This window comes from Sinohyriopsis cumingii, chromosome 2, assembly GCF_028554795.1.
Source record: "Sinohyriopsis cumingii isolate HCF-2022 chromosome 2, ASM2855479v2, whole genome shotgun sequence".
Classification (NCBI taxonomy): domain Eukaryota; kingdom Metazoa; phylum Mollusca; class Bivalvia; order Unionida; family Unionidae; genus Sinohyriopsis; species Sinohyriopsis cumingii.
In genome coordinates, this window is record NC_142962.1 from 130,162,939 (window position 1) to 130,182,642 (window position 19,704).

At 38.7% G+C, this 19,704-nt stretch overlaps 1 protein-coding gene across 2 annotated transcripts in view; it reads right to left on the bottom strand.

Moving 5' to 3' along the window:
- Positions 1-9,025: 9,025 nt before the first annotated feature.
- The window catches only part of LOC149805833 (phosphoribosyl pyrophosphate synthase-associated protein 1-like), a 31,087-nt gene continuing 20,408 nt past the window's right edge, over positions 9,026-19,704 (bottom strand). For both annotated transcript variants that reach the window (XM_089950546.1, XM_089950547.1), the window contains 2 exons: positions 17,812-17,958; positions 9,026-11,158 (listed from right to left, as the gene is read on the bottom strand). In XM_089950546.1, coding sequence (XP_089806672.1) covers positions 11,000-11,158; positions 17,812-17,958 — 306 coding nt within the window. In that variant the 3' untranslated portion in view covers positions 9,026-10,999. The remainder of the gene's footprint in view (positions 11,159-17,811; positions 17,959-19,704) is intronic.

Genomic DNA, 19,704 nt, shown 5'->3' on the forward strand with positions numbered 1-19,704 from the left:
GTGAATGGAAGTATTTGGATTAAATAGGTCTGTATAGGGATCAGTAGTTACATCAATATTCACATTTTGTAGGCAATTGATATATCTGAGGTCAGAAAAAGTTCAAACAGCACTTTAATTAAATGATTCACCCTACTGAAATCTACTTGCACTATCTGTGATGAAACAATATGTAAAAGGTGTGTTGGACTCATTTTTATTTTGTGAACATGTCAAATGGCTTTGATCAAGGTAAACTCTGCTGATGTGGGTTCTATTCACACTGGTGCTGGTAGGTTCGATCATATGCTGAAAAATGGCATTAAACCCATCAACAACAACTGCTACAGCGGCAGCGAGTTACTGACAATCAGGTACAATAATGAACTTTCTTTGTATTGTGCTTCCCCTCTACCAATTATATTATGTTTAGTTTGTAAAGATAATTCAGTTATTTATAATACAATAATGTTGTAATTGTACGAGATTATTTTGTTGTTTGTTCTTGGTTTCTGTTATATGTTAGCATCCTGTTGGGCAGATTAGTTTATTCATACATATGTAATCATAAGTCAACATTTCAAGGACATGGTAGAGGTCAATAATCTGGATTATCACAGGTTTACTTTATCAGATATATGGTGTTGAAATTCTGAGCTATAATTTTTTAAGTATTAGAACAGAGAATTTTCTAGTTCAAGTGTCCCAATTGATCAGACCATCCTCTTAGTGATACAGTGCAAGGCTTCAACCCTGACACTTCTGTTGGGGATCAACATTTAATTGTCTAATACACAATGCCAATTAACTCTTTCTGATCACTTAGCATGGGGAGGTCAGTTTTTAAGAGTATCATCTCCTACGGTTGCAAGCATGTACTGACACTTTTGCATAACTTAATAGTCTTGTTAGTTTATTTATGCAAAGCAAATCCTGTTTCAACAAAACAATTGCAGTTTCAACATCTGTTAGCCTCCATTTCATCCATTTTGAAAATGCAGGATTTGATCCAACAATCTGTTTTCTGTATTGAACTGAATATATTCACAAACAGCCTCACACATGGACATTATATGGTTTAACTCAATGTAAAGTCACAAACAAGCATTGTATTTCTTCCTGTCAGTGGCAACAACTATTCATGCAGTAGCCAAATTCATTTCATCAAAGAAAATTACCCACTTGTTCTAACAAACATCTACAATTATCCACTAGTTATAACAGACATCTATATCCTTGGCTACCATCACTCTTCAACCAAATGAATCAGCAGCGAACTTTTCATTAAAACAGGACTACTCGATAGAACCACTATTTACTGAAGTCATGAAAATGTCATCCAAGTAACTAAAGTATGACTATGCAGTCAGACACTAAACTATGCAACAATATCAATATGGGCAGTTAAACACTTGACTCCCTACCATCGGAACTATCAATGTCTTACATTGCAGGACTAACTTTCCTCCTTGTGCTTGGTTTATGTCACTTGCACAGATCTTTTAAATGTGAAATGTCCTCCATGTTGTGACTTGGAGAAAATATCAAACATAACAGAATACTCTTTGCATCTTGATTGTGATTTGAAATGCGGTAGATACTATTTTTCCTATGTCAGTCAAAGTATATAGGTATTCAGATTTTCCTGTACTGTATTTAATTGTGAGAGGTCTAAGGTTGGCTTGCATCTCTGATTGCCTCTGTCAACTAAAATCCAAGTCCTGGCCTTCGCGAGTGGCTTAGATTTGAAGTCCGACAGACCACGTTTTCCACTAACAGGAGAAGGGGTGAAGGCGGGCCACTGGCGCCTTAAAACCAGTTGCTTCGGGTAGATGGGACTCGTAAACCTTGGATGGTAGCTCATCTAGGAGAAGGAAACTCTGATTCCAAACCTCTGCTGCCTTGTGGCTATACCCACTCATGGGAAAGGCTAAGGGAGTAAACCACGACAGAAAATCCGGAGATGGAGTCCCTAAGGCGGTCTGACATTGACTTCAACGTCATTCCGGCAACTCCTGTGATGCTGTTGGTGCCAAGCTGTATCAGCATTCGTCATTCCCTTGGGCCCACCAGCTGCGTGGAGAAGGGGGATATGCTGCATGGACAAAAGCTGATTCTCCATACCACCCTGCCCAGGCTTCATAGCTCCATTGGAGAGGACACTCCAGCATCGTCGTATGGCGTCAGCACAACACGAGATGTAGCAGTTTACCGGTTCTAAGTCAAAGCTCGATTGGCATAGAGCTTGGCACCAGGGGTCACTTCTGATGGTGGGAGAGATCACCAGGTCTTACTGGACAGCTACCGCCCGCCTCAAGCTGGGCAGCCCCCAGTCAGTAAGGTGCTGCCCGCCATGGTCTGCCTGCTTCACTGGGTGCGTGGAGCTTAGAAAACCATCTCGACAAGTGGGCCACAAAACTCCGCACCAGGAAAGACTAAAAGAAGAAATAAGAAGACTCCAACTCTTCGTTTTGCAACCTGGAACATCAGGACCATGTGTCCTGGATTGACCGCTGACCTACAGCAGATCAACGATGCACGGAAAACTGCCGTCATTGACAGAGAACTCTCCCGACTGAACATCGACATTGCCTGCCTCCAAGAGACCCGACTGGCTGACAGTGGCACCATCAGGGAAGCCAATTACACGTTCTTTTGGCAGGGGAAGCCCTCGGATGAACCTAGGCAGCATGGTGTAGGCTTTGCCATAAAGAACATGCTAATCGCCTTCATTGAACCTCCATCAACAGGTACTGAGAGAATCCTTGCCCTCCAGCTGTCAACATCCTTAGGCCAGGTCAACATCTTCAGCGTGTATGCCCCAATCCTCTGCTCCACCCACGAGGAGAAAGACAAGTTTTATGAGGCTCTGGATCAGGCAATATCCAGTATCCCCAACAATGAAAGCCTTTACTTACTAGGAGACTTCAATGCTAGAGTGGGAGCTGACCATGAGGCCTGGTCCACCTGTCTCGGCTTTTACGGAAGGGGCAAGATCAACGAGAATGGTCAGCGACTGCTGGAGATGTGCTGCTCCCACAGCCTATGTGTGACCAACACTTTCTTCAAATGCAAGTGATCCACCAGGTGTCGTGGAGACACCCACGTTCACGCCACTGGCACCAGCTAGACCTCGTCATCACCAGGCATGCAGAACTGGTCAGTGTTCTCCTCACCCGCAGCTACCACAGTGCCGATTGTGACACGGACCATTCCCTCGTGGCCAGCAAGGTGTGAATATTACCCAAGAAGCTGCACCACGCCAAGAAGAAGGGTCACCCACGCATCAACACCTGCTGTGCAAGCAACCCAGAGAAAACACAGCAGTTCATCAGCAAACTGAAGGAAGCCCTCACCAAAGTGACACCATTGACTCCAAGTGGTCCCATATCCGTGACTTTGTGTACAATTCAGCTGTCACAGCTTATGGGAAGAGGGAGCGAAAGAATTTCGACTGGTATGAGGCAAACTGGGAGGAGATGGAGCCAGTGACTGAGGCAAAGAGGAAAGCCCTCCTGACATACAAGGCTGCACCTAGCCCCAGAACACTACAAGCCCTCAGGATTGCAAGGAACAACGCCCAGAAGACCGCCTGCCGATGTGCCAACACCTACTGGCTGAACCTTTGCGACAGTATACAGACAGCTGCCGACACCAGGGATACAAGAGGAATGTATGAGGGTATCAAAGAGGCGACAGGCCCCCCCCCCAAGCTACAAGACCGCCCCCCTCAAGTCCAAGACGGGCAAAGTCATCACAGACCAGGGGAAACAACTGCAGCGATGGGTTGAGCACTATCTTGAGCTATATGCAACCCAAAACAATGTCACTGGAACTGCTCTGGACACCATTCCAGACCTGCCCGTCATGGAGGAGCTAGACACACAGCCCATCCTGGAAGAGCTCGGAAAAGCCATCGATTGCCTTGCCTGTGGGAAGGCTCCTGGAAGCGACGGCATTCCGCCTTAAGTCCTCAAGAGCGGAGAACCAGCACTGCTCCAGCCCCTATACACTCCTCTGCCTTTGCTGGGAACAGGGATACATCCCACATGACATGCGCGACGCCAACATCGTCACTTTGTACAAAAACAAAGGAGACTGTAGTGACTGCAACAACTATCAGGGCATCTTCCTCCTCAGCATCGTCTGAAAGGCTTTCGCCCGTGTTGCCTTGGCGCGCTTGCAGATCCTAGCCTCCCGCGTCTACCCAGAGTCCCAGTGTGGATTTCGAGCTGGCAGGTCAACTGTAGACATGATCTTCTCACTACGTCAGCTGCAGGAGAAGTGTCTCGAGCAGCAGATGCCCCTCTACATTGCCTTCATAGACCTGACGAAGGCGTTTGACCTGGTTAGTCGGAGTGGACTCTTCAGACTCCTGCAGAAGATCGGCTGCCCACCACCTCTGCTTGCTGTCATCATGTTGTTCCACGAGAACATGCACAGCACAGTGTGCTTCAATGGCGCAACATCTGAAGCATTCCCAGTCATCAGCGGAGTCAAACAAGGCTGTGTCCTTGCGCCGACGCTCTTTGCCATCTTCTTCTCCATGCTTCTCCAGTACGCATTCAAGGACTGCAGCGAGGGAGTGTACATCCATACCAGGGCTGACGGCAAGCTGTTCAACATCGCCCGTCTCCGTGCTAAGACTAAAGTCACAGAGATACTCATCCGTGAATTGCTTTTCGCTGATGATGCAGCCTTGACATCACACACGGAAGATGGACTTCAGCAGCTGGTATGCCGCCTCTCCAATGCTTGTAAGGAATTTGGACTGACCATCAGTTTGAAGAAAACGAATGTCATGGCGCAGGACACAGACTCCCCTCCCTCTGTCACCATCGATGGGTACAACTTGGAAGTTGTCGAGAACTTCACATACCTCGGGTCTAACATCTCCAGCTCACTCTCCATTGATTCTGAGGTGAACAGCAGGATTGCCAAGGCAGCAGCAGTGATGGCCAGACTTAACCAGAGGGTCTGGAACAACCCCAACCTCACAGAGAAGACCAAACTGTGTCTACCAAGCCTGCGTGCTCAGCTCACTTCTCTACAGCAGCAAAACATGGACCACCTATGCAAGACACGAGAGGAAACTCAACAGCTTCCACCTGAGATGTCTGCGGCACATTCTGCACATCCAGTGGCAGGACAAAGTACCCAACACAGAGGTTCTAGAACGCACCAACATGAACAGCATGTTCTCCATTCTCAGTGAGAGGCGCCTTCGCTGGCTTGGCCATGTCAAGAGAATGGACCCAGGCCGCATTCCCAAGGACCTGTTATATGGGGAGTTAGCAGAAGGTGCACGACCAACTGGACGACCACATCTGCGCTACAAAGATGTCTGCAAGAAGGATATGAAAATGGCAAACAAATGTCAACAACTGGGAGAGCTGTGCAAACATCCGTTCCAGCTGGCGTCTAGCTGTCAGGCAGGGAGTTCAAAACACAAAGGAAGAGAGAAAAATAAAACAAGCTGAAAAGAGAGCTAGAAAGAAGGATAAACAAAAGCTTACTTTGGAGCTACACCATCGTCTCCCGTAGACGGACGGATGCCAAGATTTAATTGTGAAGAAAATAAAGTAAGCACACATTAGCTATCTGAAATGGAACCCATGATAGTATCTTGTCTTCCTTTGAAAAAAATGTTATCACTTAAAACAGTTTTACCATTAAACTGACTGCAAAAAGTCTGAGAAATTGGACTGTAAATTCAAAATGTACATGAAAAAAAAAAAAAACTTTAAGAAACTTAATGAAATTAGATATCTGCGTTACTGTGATTACACCTGGTACAGCTGAATGGGAATGGGGATGCACATATAAAAATGACAAGTTTGCCTAAAGTATTTACTCCCAAAATGAATTCTATTTGCACCCCAGGTTCGGACTAGTTGCAAAACACAGCCCAAGACACTTTTTAGTAGCAAGTATTCTGCCTCATTCTCTCTGGTGATGAAGTGAAAAATAAGGTTTTACATATAATGTTACGGAAGCCACACTACTGCCAAGTAAACTATCACAGACAACATTTTGTACGAGCACTTCCCAAGAACTATTATCACAGTTTAATGAAATTGGACACAGAGGATACTGATTTGAAGAAAATGGATTTTAAGCTTAGTTGCTATGATGTCACAGGATAGTTATGGAGTAGGGAATGGTCAGAAAGTATGCATACCAAATTTGATCAATTTTGGTAGCAGTTTTGGACAAGTAAAAAAGAACAGAGGGCCAACAGAATCTTGGCACTACCAGTCCAACATGGGGTTCAGCCTATTGATCTTAAAAGTCAGCATGCTGTATTGTTGAATTCTATTTTAAGGCAGGAAAACTGAGAATTTTTCAGGGTCAGAACATCAACGCTTAAGCTCAGTATGTAAAGGTATCCACACTTGTATCTGTACTGGTTATCTCTCAGATTCATTATGTTCCTGGTTTAGCAAGCTAATGGGTAGGACAACCCTTCTAATAAGATGCTACTACTGATGGTAATCACAAAGATAAAGGTCAAGGTCACTTGTATGTTAATTCAATATTGTTGTTTTTATAAATTAACTTCATAGTAGAGGCATGAAAAGCATACTGAGTTGACTGATCCTATATTTGAAAAAAAGTTAACTACTGGAGTTTGAACCCATGTCTGATACAGAGATTTTAAAATTAAAATTCAGGACTTTAAGGCCCCATTAAACCAATTAATCTTACCTTTTACCAATGTGTTTCTGCACATTTTTGAAACTCTAAACAGATAAATAAGAAGTCTTTCTCTTACCACTTTACGATCAGTCACTAATGCTGCTAACAGGAAACACAAGCTTTCCTAGTTTTTTGTTTTCATTAGCTATTAGTACATCATTATCTTTACAACAAAGCCAGCAATACCTTGTATGCTACTGGACAAGCTACCAGGTGGAGGGGGTGGGGTTAAATGTACACGGAACGAGTCACTTAAATTTGCACTGTAGACTTTGTTTCCAGTTTACACAGCCATATTCATTGCTTTACTATTTTTGCTGGCATTGAATTCAAGATTTTATTTTCACAATAAAGAAATTAACAAAGGTTCAAAGAGTTGGAGTGTTTTGTGCTCACTTCTTGAATGTGGTTTCAGCACTCTCACCATTTCCCCCAAGATCTACATTTTTGCAACAATATTCTCAGTATGGCTTGTACATCTTACCCTTAACTTCTCTGATCCAACCATAGTGAGGCAACCACTTCTCACTGAACATGCACTTTCCAGGCATGATGAAGTAGGATAATTCTCATTCATGCACATGGCCAATTTGTATTGTTAATCAGGAAATCACAATGCCTCTAATGTCATGTCAGAAGTTTTATATATTTTCCTCATCAACCGGAACATTTTGTATTAGTAATTGGAAAAGATTTGTCTCTTCTGTCATGTCAGAATTTTTTTTATATTTGCCTCATCAACCAGAACATTCTGTATTGGTAATTGGAAAAGAGCGGTCTCTTGTCACGTCAGAATTTGTATATATTTTTCCTCATCAACCAGATTATTCTGTATTGGTAATTGGAAAAGAGCTGTCTCTTACGTCATGTCACAATTTTTTATATTTTTCCTCATCAACCGGAACATTCTGTATTGGTAATAGGAAAAGAGCTGTCTCTTCTGTCATGTCAGAATTATTATATATTTTCTTCATCAACCAGATTATTCTGTATTGGTAATTGGAAAAGAACTGTCTCTTATGTCATGTCAGAATTTGTATATATTTTTCCTCATCAACTGGAACATTCTGTATTGGTAATTGGAAAAGAACTGTCTCTTCTGTCATGTCAGAATTTTATTTTCTTAACCAAACGGAACATCACTCAATTGCTTTGATAAAGTAACAGTGACAGCAATTGGATGTGTGTAATATTAGATCCCATTAAAAGCGTGGATATAGTGGTAACCATGCAATGCAAGTACTTAGTGCATTTCGACAACCGGTGTACATTACTCTCTTGTTCAGACCAAAAGTTCACCGATATTTCTCTAAATGAAAATTAAACAACTTCGAACATTATCTTTTTTGTGGAAGCAAATTCTGATAATGTGAAATTCAAGGGCTTTTAAAGGCCATAAACAAATTCAAGATTTCAAGTCTAAGCTGAATTAAAGGACTTTTAAAGGCTTCCCATGAAATTCAAATACTTTTCAAGGCTATGCGATCCCTGGAATTAGAGTCATATTCTACCCATTTCAACAGCAAAGACATGTAATTTGACAATTTCTGCCATGAAAAATTCTGTTTCAAAGTTCTTCACAATTACTGCATGTAGAGTTGTGAATAATTTACATACTAAAGCCAACACCCTCCCCAAGTTTGAATAATTTACATACTAAAGCCAACACCCTCCCCAAGTTTGAAAATACATACAACAAGCCATCTTTTTCACTGTACAGCTGTTGTAAACATTTTCTGATAGTTATGCTAAGTTATATGAGTACAGACTTTTAACTTAATATATTTATGTGTTTGGTAGGTCTTAAAGTAGTATGTTGTTGCATTGCCAACAGCCAGTGCTTTTACTGTTCTAAGGTCATTTTCTGCATAAACTAATAATAATGGTGAATTTGTTTGCTATATTTTAGATCTGCACTATATGCTGCTGTGCAATGCAATAATAATTAAGGACCACATTGGATATTCTTTATTTTTTGTGTTATCCTTGATATCTTTTATATGACAATGCATTAAAATTTTAATTTGTACTTGTTTTTTTTTAGAACCTATACTAAATAAATCTTAATGTATCTTAGTCAAAAGTCTTAACAACGAAAATTCTCTGGTTGCTTTTACATGGCAGATTGTTTTAGGAATTGAACGTAAAATGATGAATGAACTTTGTGCTTGACATTTACTCCCACCATGACAAAAGAGAATTTTGTAACAATTACAGAGAATCTGTTGCTTAAAAAAAAGAAAAGAATATGTTCTTCAACTGCAACACATGATATCTGAACCTTGCCTGTAATGTTTGCCAACTTGATCTTGATGTTTTATGGCATAAAGAAAAGGCGAAAGACAACTTGTGATGCAAGATTTAATAACTAAAAATTAACAGAGATCAATGAACCTATAGTGGGCAATATTGGGACAACTTTTACTCACCTTTTCAGACATTCACTGTACATGAAAAAATATGTAAATATGAAGTCTTTCATTTGCTGGTTCTAGTTTTACACAACTGCTATATAACACTATGCTCTATGGATGTGTAACATAACCACATCTTATATCAATGTAATTCAATAAGACTATATAGATTTCGTATGGTAGGGTCTAGGTGGAATAACTCTGACAGTGCTTCTGCAGTTAAACAAATGTTTTACAGACACCTAATTTGCTCCACCTGTACTGAATTTCAATATCCTAATGCCACATCTGTAACACATCAAAACTTTTAGATCAAGTATTTCCGGAAAAGTAATAAATTATTTACAGATACAATCAACATATGTAATATTTTTATTAAGACAAAGCAAAATGATCAAATTACAAATCTTTTAAGTCTGGTTATTAAGATGAAAATCTGACGTGTACCACAGCATTGTATATACAATATATATGATACAACCAACTTACTTTATTACATCATAAGGCATGCTTTTGATGGATTTACTTCTAAAGTGTGTAAGGAATTAGTAATAATGCATATCAGATGGAATCCCATCAAGTATTCAGAAGCAAAAGACTCAAAACAATAAATTTGAAATTAGAACTTATTGCATCATAAACACAAAATGTAAAATAAATAACCTTAGGAAGTCTGAGGGCCAATGAAAATGAATCAATCACTGAAACTGAATATTTAAATGAAATGAAGGAAACTTATTACATTTATAATAACAACTTATTATGACATGTATGTGTAGTTATGTAAAACATAGGTCTCACACCCATTCAGCTTAATGACAATAGGATTAGGAAATCTTGCTGGGTGAGAATTTCATAGTATTATGTATAAGTAATTAAGACAGAATCGGTGTTTGTAAATTGATACCTTCTTCTTTTCAGTAATAATATTTTGGAGTTAAATTTTCAAATTAAATATTTTTTACACAGGTATCTATTAAACTTCCCTCTCATTTCATACACAATAGTCTGCAGATAAAAGGAAATGTATCTGCAAACATACCCTTAAACAATTATGATCCATACAGAATAATAAGCATCATGTAAAAGCTAAATTATTATATATATATATATATAACACAAAAGGATTCTGTACAGCTGTCTTGAACGACCATGAACTCGTCCAGTGTAAATGGTGGTTGCTCCATGTATTTTGTCAAATCATACACAACTACATCATCCAAGCAATTTTATGTTTACTAGTTTTCTTAAGATTTTTCATTTTCTTTTTCAAACAAACACTTTACACATAATTCTGTATGCAAATCATGATTATGGTCAGAAATAAAATGCCAGATCTTATTTTAAAAGACAAAAACCACCTGCTCTTTTAAAGATACCATACATATAAGCTAACTTGAGGCTGGAAAATTCAAGTGACAACTTCAGTTGGGTCATTTGCCGGAAACCATGTGATACAGGTGATGCGAGTATAGGTACCTTTTTTCAATACATGATGACTAGATAGGAAATTACCATATATACTTGCATATAAAAACTACAAATAACAGATCCTGATCTGCAGCCACATAATGTGCTAGCAGATCAGGATCTATGTTGTCTGTTTTACTGATTAATCCTAACAAACTGTATAGACCAAGATCTGATAACCCAATGTGTGATGGCAGGCCTGTGTCAATGGGTCAGTGATGTTTGCAGTTTGATATTACTCATGATACAGAATATATATATATATATATATCAGAATTTGACAATGACAGGTTTGCTGGACACAGATAATTAAATAGTTTTGATGTGCTTCAGTTAATCAGTCATCCATCCCAACAGGACAGGACATATGCTCGTATTTGGCACTGACAGGTTTGCTGGACAAAGGTCAGTAAATAGTTTTGATTTGATACAGTCCATCAGTCATCCATCCCAATATATCGAAAGAGATAAGACATGGATTCTTTGTTATGGATTCTTCGGATTGCCTCTACAAGCATTCCACTCACATCCACAGTCTTAATCTTATGACACTGTATTTTTTGGATATCATGGGGTACAGTGTTGGTAACCACAACCTGAAAATAATAAACAACAAGTTATCAGAATCTGTAAAGTATATTGTAATACAGTTGAAGTCTTTTTATTTATACTAGTAACTCATACTGTCACTGCTTATTAACTCTGCAATGAATATGTTTTTAACTGCAACTAAAAAACAAGTTCTTACAACTTATAGAACACAATTTTCGCAGTTCAGATGTTGGCTTGATGTTGGAGATCAGAGAACTGTTGAAAACCACCTCCCTTGAATAAACAACGAAGTACTTTTGCATGTAACAGAGTCAAGGATCAAAGTTAGGTTCAAAGTAAGTAGGTTTGTAATGATTAAAATCAGATTTCCAATATCATACATGAAATCTGACACCAAACATTTAAGGGTCATATTCTGGTGACCTTTGCATTAGCAAATGGAAATGCCGCTTTAAAAATTTTTTAAAGTGATTCAAATCGTTCGGCACACATTAATGTTCTTCACTCATACTGCTCAGTCTCCCATATGTAAAGATATAAGATTAACTGATAAAATTAGCAATTATGGTGGTGGTTGTTGTTGTTGTTGTTATAGGGTTTAACGCCATTTTTCAGCACAAGATAGGCTATACATGGCGGCCAGTATTAATGGTGGAGGAAGAACCCGGGAAAACCCCTGGAAAGAACCACTGACCCACGAGAATTATTATGGTAATAACATAGGTCACCAGAACATACCCCCATAACAGTCACTGTGTGATCTTCATGTATAACAATGGAGATCTTGTTTTATTTGGGACTGGTAGATTTGGATATAAGGAATATCAATATTTTTATGGCATTTAATTGGGTTTATCGTACTGTACTTGGACCACCACCACCACCAGAATTACCACAAATGGGACCAAATGAGTTGTATGAAATGTAATATTAACTAATTTAACAATTATCAAGAATATAAAATTACCAGATTGCAAACTGATTTTATTTGTTCATACTGTACCATTTTGTTTTAAATTTTTGTCATATGAAGGCTAGCTTTGACTGTAAATTACCATACTATTATTTAAATGGTTCACAAGCAACTGCAAAGGTAGTAATACATTCTAATGACAAGTCAAGCTCATTATTAATTGTTCATATAGAAATTAGCAAGCGGTATGATTCATAGCATGATCATTGTATTGTGATATGTATCACAGCTTATCTACAGTATTCCAAGGTCTGCAGCTGCATGAATTCACAACCCCAACCCAGGTCACCTTTCTATTCCAGGTGGACAGCTTGATTGACTGTAGCAGTCAAGATCGAGTGTTTTGTTCAAATCAGCAACAGTACAAATCAGCCAGGCACGACTCAACCAGATAACCCAATTCTCTGTATTCAGTGCTTACCACTGGAAGTCATGGTGCTTCACAACTCCCCCACCCAACTATGTTACCAGTCCAATCCAGGCAGATTCTCATTCGTAGTTAGATTGACCATAGCAGTTAATACTAAACACGGTCACAACAGCAATCATCAGGCCACGATGCAACCTTGTGACTTAATATGCAGTGCTTGTCACTAAAAGTCACACAATTCTACCTCATGACTCATTATTCAGTGTGCAGTGCTTATCACTTTAAGTCGCACAATTCTACCTCATTACCCAGTACTCAGTGTGCAATGCTTATCACTAGAATTCACACAACTCTGCTTCATGATCCAATATTCAGTGTGCACTGATTATCACTATAAGTCACACAATTCTACCTCGTGACTCGATATTCAGTGTGCAGTGCTTATCACTAGAAGTCACACAATTCTACCTCATGACACAATATTCAGTGTGCAGTGATTATCACTAGAAGTCACATGACTTATCCGAGTGGTCTAAAGTGCTCTCCGTTACGGATCATTGCCATCTGTCTGCATGGGTTCGAGTCTCGGATTCGGCCAATGTGGGTATGTGAGAAAGCTTGCCAGTAGCTTCTCATGGGTCGGTGGTTCTTCCTGTGATTTTCACGGGTTCTTTCTCCACCATTAATACTGGCTGCCATGTATAGCCTATCTTGTGCTGGAAAATGGTGTTAAACCCCACAACGACAACACATGACTCAACCTCATGACCCAATATTCAGTGTGCAGTGCTTATCACAGTAAGTTACTTGACTCTACCTCATGATTCAATACTCACTGTACAGTGAACAGTGATCCCAATACTCAGTGTGCAGTGATTCCAATACTCAGTGTGCAGTGATTATCACAAGTCACATGACTCTACTTCATGACACAATGCTCAGTGTGCAGTAATCCCAATACCCAGTGAGCAGTGATCCCAATACTCAGTGTGCAGTAATTGTCACAAGTCACACGACTCTACTTCATGACACAATACTCAGTGTGCAGTGATTATCACAAGAAGTCACATGACTTTACCTCATGACCCAATACTCAGTGTGCAGTGATTATCACAGTAAGTCACATGACTCTACCTCATGATTCAATACTCACTGTACAGTGAACAGTGATCCCAATACTCAGTGTGCAGTGATTCCAATACTCAGTGTGCAGTGATTATCACTAGAAGTCACATGACTCTACCTCATGACCCAATACTCACTGTACAGTGATCCCAATACTCAGTGTGCAGTGATTATCACAAGTCACATGACTCTACTTCATGACACAATGCTCAGTGTGCAGTGATCCCAATACCCAGTGAGCAGTGATCCCAATACTCAGTGTGCAGTAATTGTCACAAGTCACACGACTCTACTTCATGACACAATACTCAGTGTGCAGTGATTATCACAAGAAGTCACATGACTTTACCCCATGACCCAATACTCAGTGTGCAGTGATTATCACAGTAAGTCACATGACTCTACCTCATGATTCAATACTCACTGTACAGTGAACAGTGATCCCAATACTCAGTGTGCAGTGATTCCAATACTCAGTGTGCAGTGATTATCACTAGAAGTCACATGACTCTACCTCATGACCCAATACTCACTGTACAGTGATCCCAATACTCAGTGTGCAGTGATTATCACAAGTCACATGACTCTACTTCATGACCCAATACTCATTGTGCAGTGATCCCAATACTTGGTGTGCAGTGATTATCACTAGAAGTCACATGACTCTACTTCATGACCCAATACTCAGTGTGCAGTGATCCCAATACTTGGTGTGCAGTGATTATCACTAGAAGTCACATGACTCTACTTCATGACCCAATACTCAATTTACAGTACTTATCACCAGAAGCCATGGTGCTCTACTGCAACCAAGGTGGAGCCACAACTGGTGCTTTGCAAGTTTAAATCCAACAGCAGCTATGTGTGTCTCTGGTCAAGTTTGTCTCATGTTGTTTCTTGTATGCACTGATGTGCCATTAAACACTGATGGCTAGATTGTCTCATATTGTTTCTTTTATGCACTGATGTGCCAATAAACATTGATGACTAGATTGCCTCATATTGTTTCTTTTATGCATTGATGTGCCATTAAGCACTGATGACTAGATTGTCTCATATTGTCTCTTTCATGAATTGATGTGTCATTAAACACTGATGACTAGATTGTCTCATATTGTTTCTTTTATGCATTGATGTGCCATTAAACACTGATGATTAGACTGTCTCATATTGTCTCTTTCATGCATTGATGTGCCATTAAGCACTGATGAGAGGGCTGTCTCTAGTCCTACATGTAAGACCTTGACACTGATATTCATGTTTTGGATGTCAGGGTCTTACTGCCTAACTAACAGCACTGTGTAGCATGTTTTGATGTTGACTAACATAGTAACGAAAGTCAAGTTTTCAGGAATATCTCACACAACTGGCAACCAATAATGATGCTTTTCGACATAGTAAAGTCATAATGTTTTAGTCAGACATTACTTACTCTGATGTCTTTTCTCTAATAAATTCAAATTTTCACAAAAGAAATGGGCCTGTTTTCAAGTTCCGTTGGCAAATATTTCAGCTAGCTGGAAAGCAATGAAAGCTGGGATAACCGAAATTGGGTCAAGCTGAAATATTGTTCTTTAACAAAACGAATAAAAAAATATATTATGCCTATCTGAATTGTAAGCAATGTTTCGTTTTAGAAATATATCCCACACATGAACCTACTTTAGCATACCTTGACTATTGTCGCATTTCAACAAATTCAAATGTATGTCAACGGAACATGAAAATGCATTCATTTGCTAGTGTCAGATTTTGATTCAAGCAGGATTAAATTGGCACAGTAAGTACATTAATTAAATATCAATTTGTGGAAGAGTGTCCATATGGGCTGCCCAGAAACTTTGTCTACTCATTCTGATATACAAGGCCATTATTTGGACAGTAAGACGTAGCACTAAAACATAAATAACATGTGATACGTCTTACATGTAGGACTAGGCTGTCTTGTATGTTTCTTTTATGCACTGATGTGCCAATAAACAGCAATGACTAGGTTGTCTCATATTGTTTCTTTTATGCAATGATGTGCCATTAAACATTGATGACTAGGTTGTCTCATGTTGTCTCTTTTATGCAATTATGTGCCATTAAACACTGATTGGGTTGTCTCATACTGTCTCTTTCATGCACTGATGACTGAATACAGGCTAACACTAAGCTACCCTGTCTACCGCAAGAATGTTTAGAAATAGTAAATGTTTGAAATGATACATTTTCAGGACTGGTGACATAAGAAACTAAGTTCTGTTGAATAAATATATTTAAATGAAGAAAGAGAAGCTCAATTAAAATTATTTTGCTTTGCAAGCAAAACTGAAATTGACAGGAAAATACATGCAAAGTGATTTCTATCCTTTTCAGTGTGTAACATTTTTCATTTTGTAACATATATGCTTTGCACAGATAAAGATCCACATGGGTTCAAGACAATGTTTTTAAAGTATTAACCTTTCTTGGTGGACTTAATCCTTTTATGACTAAAACATTATATGATCAGCTGTTGAATTAAAAATGGTGATTTACAAGTATATTCAAGGAGACTCTTTGTTTGTGACAGACTGATTATCACATTCAAGCATACATGTTCATGTAGCATTTGCTGTGCTCAGATGAGAGGTCAAGTCATGTTAGACCTATCATTTATGACAGACTGATTACCACAATCAAGCATACATGTACATGTATGGTAGCATTTGCTGTGCTCGGATGAGAGGTCAAGTCATGTTAGACCCTTCATTTAAGACACATTATCACACCAAATATACATGTACATGCATGGTGACAGATGCTGTGCCCAAATGAGAGGTTAATTCAGGTGAGAACCTTCATTTAAGACAGGGTGATTACCATACTCAAACATACATGTACATGTATGGCTACAGATGCTGTGCTTGGATTAGAGGTCAATTCATGTTAGACCCTTCATTTAAGACAGATAGTCACACTCAAGTATACATGTACATGCATGGTGACAGATGCTATACTTGGATGAAAGGTCAATTCATTTTAGACCTTTCAATTAAGACCTGCTGATTTTCAGATCAAACTGTACATGTATATACATGGTGGCAAAGTATCTTTGTTCAGACAAGTAAAAGACAGTAGAAATTCGGCTATCAATTCAGACTTATTTTAGTTAAATTTTACATTACGCTAAATTATAAATTATCATGGCTGAACATCCATAAAGAAGATAAACGAAAATGCATGCGACTTCTTGTTCATGTGACTGTACATTGATCCCCCCCTCCACTAATAATAGTTCCAACCAATATCAACTTTCTTGATCCAGTCTAATGCTGAAATACCATTGTAAAAATCCACAGCAATCAATAATTTTTGTCTGGAAATTTTGTTATGACAATTAATGTGTAGATCACTAAAAACTCATGAATGAATAAACTTTGTTAGAACAATATTACAATTAAATTTTAGAACTAAAATTAATTTTTAAATTTGTGTAAGTAAATATGCTTACATGACCAATGTGACTTTTACTATACACCCTTTATTAACACATTAACCCCTGGTGACGAGTTTACATGGCAGGAGGTAGGAGTCTACTGCTGAGCTCTGTAGCGTCAAGGTCATGTAAGATACACTAAGGTGGGTGGTATTATAGAAAGGTAGACAGATGTAGCTCTACAATTATACCAAATAATCTGGAATTTCTAGTTGCACAAAAAAAATACAGAGCGAAAAACCTCATTTTTGGACCCAATTTTTTTCTACCCAAAATTCGCCCGTGGTCAGAATCCAATTTTGTGTCTGGATTTTAGACTTTTTGGTCTCAGATCTAAGGCAGACTGGTATGAACTGCAAACAGACAGATGAACCTTTGCAAAAAGTAGTATAAGATGGGCATTTAGAATAAAGAGTGGTCTCGATACGAAAATAATGGGTCTGTTATGCAAAAAAAAGAAGAAAAAAAGAACTCCAACTTTTACCCTATTGCTCATGTGCGAACCAAAACAGCCAACGAAAAACGATGTTTCTAACACAACTAGGCAGTATGTTATTGGAAGATCACCTGGAAGTTGATGTTTTAGGATGTATTCAGAAATAGCTTTCAAAATGTGTTTCCTACTCGAATTTCAGATGAAAACGACAAAATCCTCCAGGGGTCAATGTGTTAAACAGTGCATTTTGATCCAAGAGGTCAATTCATTTTCAATACATTTAAGACATGGCCAACTGTCACACTTGTACATGGTACATCTTTTTCTAACCTCATCAATCTCTGAATCCTCTATGAGCCTGGGTGCATCTGATGACAACAATCCATGGGTTGCCATCACATAGACCTTGTAGGCTCCCCTCTCCTTCAACACTTCAGCCACATTCACAAAGGAATGTACATCATCTATCAAATCATCCTAAAAAAAATTAAGTCACAATGAGCTAAGTTTTACATATCAAAGGAAGGTATCAGACATTGTTCTTAATGAAAAAATTTGTATACTGCTTTAAATTAAATTTCAACTAATACTCGTAAAAAGGAAAGGAGAAGTGAGTTTAAAAGAAAGAGGTGTCTCATTTAGTCAAGGTTTCTAAATATAAATATCATTTACTTGTAATATATCCTGTAGTTCTATGGCAATCTAGAAAACTAAAGAGTGCTTTCCATTTATTGCCTCTTAATACCCTCCCCACCACTACTCACCAGATTCATAAGTGCCTCATCATTAATCCATGTTGGTTTTATTCATATTAATTTATGTTTTCCAGTCACTTTTATGAGGATGTTCCCAAAACCCATGAGAAAACACCTGACTTGCCAAAGTGGCAAACTGACACACCAGTGCAAAACACATGACTTGCCAAAGTGGCAAACTGATACACCAGTGCAAAAGTAAACAAGAGTCCCTCCAAGGGTCTGATTCTCTACTGTCTGAAAAGAATTTGAAGGATTTGTTATTGTTTTCTGCCAGGTTTTGAAACCACCACTGACACCCATCAGGAATAAGATTTTGATCTTAACCACTGTGGAAGCTATATAGGATGTAAAATCAGCACCATTTTCATTTAGAATGAACTAGACACCACTAGAAGACTTTTGGTGAAAACCCATTTTGGTAAGACCATTCAATTAGAGGAAATAGGGACAAAGATTTTAAAAGTGTTCATTATGGCAGCCATGTCTGTCAGTCATATAAACACCATTTTCATGTACTATCAACAAGATATTATCATTAACCTTCTGGTGATAATCCCATGTCAATATGACTTACCATTTAGGAGGTGTACAAATAAAAAGTTTTCCAAACATGTCTTCCATTTTGGCCATGCTGAAGGTCAGAATGGTGCTATTTTCATTCAGGACAACTAGACATCAAAAGAAGTCTTCCAGAGTAATGATAACAAGAGTTTCAAAATGGCCTCAGTGGTGTCCATATTGGTTATCTGGGTGGCACCACTTTCATTTACAACAAACTAGATATTACAGAAAGTCTCCTGGTGAATGGAACAGTCATTTGAGACCTTCATTTAAGATGGCTGATTATCACACTCATACATGTACGTATACGGTGGCAGATGCTGTGCTCAGATGAGAGTTCAATTCCTGTTAGATCTTTCCCATGCTGACATGACTTTCCGTTCAGGAGGATTAGCAATAACAAGATTTTAAAACTGGTTGCCATGGCAGGCATACCTGATCAGATCAGCAAGACTTCATGATACGTCTTTTAGTAAAAATACCATGTTGATATAACCATCCATTCAGGAGAAGTAGCCATACAATTTTCAAGATGGCTGCTGTAGTGGCCATATTTGATATCTGAGCAGTACCATTTTTTATATAAGACCAACTAGACCATGGGATAAATGTGTGTCAAGTTTCATGGCAATCCTCCAAGTAGGAGTAACAGTAATAAACTTGTGCTAATGAACAGACGTCAGATGACAAAAAATGGACAATGGATAACAATAGAGCTAATTTCTTGCTCACACATCTGTACAATTAAAGCCAGCCAGACAGATGCAGAATTAAATGGTTGCATGTGTAATTGGGTTTAATATGCCAGATGTATATTTACAAGTCCATGTATTATCAATTTAGAATTAAATATGTATACAGTATCAATTTCAGTGGGATTAAATCACAGGATCATCATCATCTG